Source organism: Aquarana catesbeiana, linkage group LG07 (assembly GCF_042186555.1).
Source record: "Aquarana catesbeiana isolate 2022-GZ linkage group LG07, ASM4218655v1, whole genome shotgun sequence".
Taxonomy (NCBI): domain Eukaryota; kingdom Metazoa; phylum Chordata; class Amphibia; order Anura; family Ranidae; genus Aquarana; species Aquarana catesbeiana.
In genome coordinates this window covers 10,183,527-10,189,355 of record NC_133330.1, presented here as the reverse complement: position 1 = coordinate 10,189,355, position 5,829 = coordinate 10,183,527, and the positions used below count along the sequence as shown (strand labels likewise).

Genomic DNA, 5,829 nt, shown 5'->3' with positions numbered 1-5,829 from the left:
ACTCGAAGCTCATCCCTACCTACCACTGCAGCTGCTCTTTTTTTGTATGCAAATTTACACAATTGGCCCTTGTTAAATTGTATTTTTTCCAGCATGTAATGGTTACTGTTGAAAAGTTTAGGATTAAAGCTGCATACACCATACAATCTGGAGGGGAAAAAAAAAAAAAAAAAAAAAAAAAAAAAAAAAAAAAAAAAAAAAGGTTGAAGAGCAGAAAGTTTACCACTTTACTAAAAATCCAAGAATTCAGGGCCAGTTCAGACTTTCCAGCCTGCATATTTTTGATGCATTTCCACCCCCCGCCTTTCTTTTCCCCCCCTTAGGGTTAAGGATGTGTGCTATTCACCCAGCAGTGACTCGCTATCAAATACATAAACCAATCCAAAGTCAGTTTTTTTTTTTTTTTTTTTTTTTTGTGCTAAAAATTTAGACACAATAGAGCTCATTGAATTTTATTTGAAATGTGGATGAAATTTCTAATACATGAACCACTGTAAGCAAAGCACAATGTAGATCTACAAGAATTAAATAATTCACTTCATTGTTCACTATGACCATTTCACAGATCCTGGATATGGACATGAGAGATTCTTCATTTTAGAATGATGGACTTGAGCTGGAAGTCTTTCATGGCCATGTATGAGATCTCCTCTATGGGAAAGCGGACTGGAAAGGAGAGAGGATTTCCGGTAGGTAATTGTATGATGATCTTGTCTTCCTCAAACTGGAAGCAAATCTGTAAGAAAAGGGAGGAGATGGCACAGGGTCAGCTTGCTGGACTATAAAAGGTCAATGAGTGATGGCCAGAGACACAAGGACTTTACCACCATACTGTTCATTTCAACAAATATCTTTCCACAAGACAATAAATGCACATAGCTCATCTTAAGCATTTGTGTGGCAGAAGGAAACAAAAAACCACTTCAATGTACTAGTGACAGGGTCTCAGAGGACGGTGTATCTGTCAGAATAATGACTGGGGCCCTCAAGAGGTCAATAGCTGGAGTCCAGGTATGCCAGCCATCATCACCCAGGGTTTCATTGAGTTGTGGCCGGTTACCCTCACTATTTGACAGTGCCTGCTTATACCCGCCCCCCCAACACATGAATGGTTTTACCTGAAGATGTAAAGGGTTTCTCTGTAGCAAAAAGGTTGAGAAAGGCTACTGGATGCCATGCCAGCTAAACATGCTGAAGGAGAGAACAGTGCCACAGCTGAGCACTGAGATGCTGGCATTTCAGTGAATCCTAGGGGGCAGGGCTTAATGTTAAGGGGGGCTGAGCTTAGAATTTGATGTGTGCATAATAATGGGAATATTATGCTTCTCGGTTGTTATTCTCAGGAGTTTAAATTATCTGCAGACCACCATGAACTAACCATCTCTGCAAAGCATATCATTCTTCTACACTTAAACCCATCTCCCCCTTCCAGGGCCCCCCCCAGTAGATGTCTGTCCTGATAAGAGCCTCATCTGCCACAGCTCCAATTTATACGAGTCCTTGACAGGTGTCCCATCTACTATGAATGACTTGGGGTAAAAAAAAAAAAAAAAAAAAAAAGATTCTGGGTCAGTCATTTCAGATGCGACCACATATAGAATCAAGCCTGGTTACTTCTAAAGAATTCTGCACCAGAGATGAGAGTAATCACCATCAGTAATATCCATTGCCTTTACCCCCCCCACCCCATGTATTCCCCTGTATTCCTCTCCAGCACACACATTGGTCCCTTCATAACAGTTGTAGCATGATGCTGATGAGCTTCAGTTGCCAGCCAGCTTTCTAATACTCCCAAGATGGAGCCTTAACAGGGGACTTTATAGTGCCATGCTCCATTTCCTGATCCCCATTCCCTCTTCTTCCTATAATTATCCCAAACATACCCAACACACCGAGACTTCTGAGAAGAAGTGATCTGACCAACAGCAACCATTTGCTAGGAGGACACACACACACACACACACACACACCCCTCTATGTGGGAGGCTCTTATCCTTCAGAAGATGAGCTTAACCAGTTACCAACTGGCCGAATGACGGCTGCAGGGCGGTTGGATAACTCTAGGAGGGCGTACAGTGACGTCCTCCCAGAATTCTGCTCTCGCCCCCTGGGACGCGCAACTGATAACATCTGTGACCCCCAGCGCATCACGGTAAATGGCCGCTGACCATGTGATCTCTGTCAAATGACAGAGCGATCACATGTAAACAAACCGGCGTCATGTCGTCGGTTCCCCTCTACCGATCAGTACAGTGTGAGAGGAGAGGGATTGGATGGCAGCAGCACTGTGGGCTGGATCTGTAGTGCCCACAGCACTGCTCTGTGACAATTGCAGTCACATCCATACCCCGCAATATCCGGCCATGCTTGGCCTCTGTATGTGGCCAGGCTGTTGAAGTCTTACACATGTGGTATTGTCGTACTCAGGAGTAGGAGAATCTATTTTGGGGTGTCATTTTTGGTATGTACATGTTATGTGTTAGAAATCTTGTATAAGAGGGACAACTTTGTGAAAAAAAAAAGTTCATATGGGTACAGTGTTTTATGAGTAATTGTCATTCAAAATGTGAGAGAGCACTGAAAGCTGAAAACTGGTCTGGTTAGGAAGGGGGTTTAAGTGCCCAGTGGTTAAATGGACAATCATAGCAAAGTGTAAATACCCCTGACCCAAGCCATCATTGGTCGCCTACTGCATTAGTCTGAGATGGATATTCTGTGTCCAATATGAACAGCGATACCACATTGCCCCATCCAACATTTGTCCTGCCCCTCCCAGCATAGACTTACCGTGGTGTCTGACCCCTCCTGGAAGGGGAAGAAGCTTTCCTTCTCCTCGGCTCCCCAGACATTGTCCACCATCGAGTTCAAGATTATGGTCTTCTTAACATCAGGGGCATCAAAGCGAGGGTTAAAGTGTAGCACATAATTCTTATCACCTGTTCCCAAGTTTATGGCAAACCTAGAAAAGACAAACACATTGTTCTGCTCAGCTGACCTTGTTGGATATAGTACCGAGTCCTTCACCAGTGGTCCTCCCATGGGTTACAGAGGCACGTCTGCAACTTTTAATGACAATTCAGAATAGCAAGTTAAATATAAATTGGATTAGCTAATTATGAGACTTAACACTAACAGGTTGCTTGAAAAAACACTTCTAAACAAAAACGGGGTCCTGGAAAAACCATGTCTCCATACTAAAAAAGATACCCAAAGTGAACCTGTAGCCATATGGACAGTTATTTACATATTCTAAACAAGTGGTAAGATAAAGCTTAATACAATCCTTCAATGGAGATTTGTAGTTGCAGCCACTGTGGAAAAACTAATCCTGGCTAAGGAGTCACTACTAGGAGGGGGAGCTGAACTAAAAGTTAAAGCCGGGTTGAGCTGGTCAGTCACTGCTGGGAGATGGAGGAGCTGAGAAGTCACTACTACTTTGTGCCCTTTCACTCCCTGCTGCCATTTTGACCTCTAACTAGGTATGTGATAGTGATGTAGTGATTTCTACCATAAATTTGAGGCTTCATTTCTCCACAGTGCCTGCAGCTATACAGGTTTGTGTCCAAGAGGAGAGAAAGACAGAATGTTTGTCAGAATTCAGAAGACAGCTAATAAGTCAAACAAAAATTTTATCCAAGATGACATTTTGTCACAATGTAGAAGGAAAAAAAGACAAAAAAAAAAAAAAAAAAAAAAAAAAGCTGAAAATTGCGCTGAGCAAAACAATCTGATGTCAGGTACAGCATTTGAGGGACCACAAATTACCAGTGAGGGGTCAGTAGGATGTATTGTATACAGAGCACACTTCTACTTTTGGCAAAATATTATACAATACATCTGCTCTCTGTATAATACAATAAGTATCCAAGGAAACACCCGGGACTTACTGTTTACAGTCCTCCGGAATGAAGCCCTTCACCTCTATGGAGTGACCGGGTTTGAGGCTGAAGTTACACAAGACAACACCCTGTATAATAGACAAGGGGGATAATTATACATTTTACAGTTACTGTACTTAGGATCAATTTGGGATTTGTGGGTCACAGTCAGACCCTTTGTGTGGGGGAGGGAGCTGAGACGACAGCAGATAACAAATGTCTTCTAATGACAGATCAATGACTGACAATATATACATTTTCTCTTATAATGTTCATGTCATGTATGCCGGCTGGTGAGACCTTTATACAAGTTATAGTCCTATCTACAGACAGCCAGACGGTGCCAATTACTGACCAGCACAAGGCCTGCCCAGCATTCATGTTTAGTAATCATTACGTACTTGGTGTGTACAGTATGAATTGAATTCTGGTCAGCATGTTAGTCTGGAGTATCCCCCCTTCCCCACCCCCACCTTCCATCCTGCATGGAGAGAGGTAATGATCTGCCACAATGGAGTAACCCAGAGGGACTGGACATGTCACATCTCAGACTAGGACCATTAGATTTAAATAAAAAAATAAAAAATAAAAAAAACCCCACACAGCAAATGTTTAATATAATCACATATAAAAAGATGGGGGGGGCCATGGAAATAATTAGTCACAGGAGTGTCTGAGCCATCCCAGTATATCAAAATACATTCATCACACCCTAAATAATGCAAATAAGTGGAAGGAAAAGAACTAAAATCCTGACCTACACCCATCAACCTATGACCACACCACCACCAGGAATCTTACATCCACCACTTCCCACATAACCCATTTTCTCAGGTTTTTGCAGCTTCCATCGGTGCTCATACTCACATCACACTCAAACACTATTCCTTCCACCTACCATCCCCAACAGCACTATTTACATGACAGCCCAAATGCATCAACCAACAGCACCACACCCAACAACCCCACATCAACCCATGTCCTTACCCATCAACCCTACACCCACCACTATATATACTTTGCAACCCAACCTTCCCACACCATGCAGCACTACACCCACCACTGTCTCCAGCCCACACAACCCATTTGCAGCTTCCATCGGTGCTCATACTCACATTATCTGCCATTCTGCTTCCTTATCAGACAAACTTGTGATCAGCTGCACTTCTACCTCTTCATATATAGGAGGTCTGCTGAGGGCGGAGCCAGTCAGGAGGGAGGAGTCACCCCGCCCAGTGCTCCCTGGACTGAGAATTGTTCCAGAAGCGCTCATTACAGAGAATGAATGAAATGTGGATCCGGTGTGACTGAGCATGGGGCGTCCATCGTCACTCTGCTGGGATGTCACCACTCACCACAAACAGCAAGGGGGCAAAAGATGACTATCCTCAAAGTCATTTCTACAACACAAAGGGGGAGATTTACTAAAACTGGAGAGTGCAAAATCTGGTGCAGCTGTGCATGGGAGCCAATCAGCTTCTCACTTCAGCTTCTTCAATTAAGCTTTGCCAAAAAAAATCCTGGAAGCTGATTGGTTTCTATGCAGAGCTGCACCACATTCTCTACTCTCCAGTATTAGTAATCCGACCCCAAAGTAACAATTTCCATTCCCTGCCCCCCACCTCACACCCCGATACCAACCACTACATCCCCACCAGCAACACTATACTGATACACATGACATCACATGAGACACATGACATCATATGATACTCATGACATGAGACACATGACATCACATGAGACACATGACATCATATGATACTCATGACATCACATGAGACGCATGACATCACATGAGACGCATGACATCATATGAGACACATGATATCATAGGAGACACATGACATCATATGAGACACATGACATCATATGAGACACATGACATCACATGAGACACATGACATCACATGAGACTCATGACCTCACATGAGACACATGACATCATATG

The 5,829-nt window shown here is 43.3% G+C and overlaps 1 protein-coding gene across 1 annotated transcript; it reads right to left on the bottom strand.

Moving 5' to 3' along the window:
* Positions 1–541: 541 nt before the first annotated feature.
* On the bottom strand, positions 542–5,005 carry LOC141102503 (galectin-1-like). The gene is made up of 4 exons (XM_073591439.1): positions 4,994–5,005; positions 3,888–3,967; positions 2,788–2,959; positions 542–736 (listed from the first exon to the last, which is right to left on the bottom strand). The coding sequence occupies exons 1-4, from the start codon at positions 5,003–5,005 to the stop codon at positions 593–595; spliced, it is 408 nt and encodes a 135-aa protein (XP_073447540.1). The 3' UTR covers positions 542–592.
* Between the last annotated feature and the right edge of the window lie 824 nt (positions 5,006–5,829).

Excerpts from the sequence above, each read along its gene's own strand:
- LOC141102503 (XM_073591439.1), bottom strand. Across the intron at positions 2,960-3,887 it reads ATTCCGGAGGACTGTAAACA|GTTTGCCATAAACTTGGGAA; the intron begins GTAAGTCCCGGG and ends TGTCTTTTCTAG. Across the intron at positions 737-2,787 it reads AGGAGGGGTCAGACACCACG|ATTTGCTTCCAGTTTGAGGA; the intron begins GTAAGTCTATGC and ends CTTTTCTTACAG.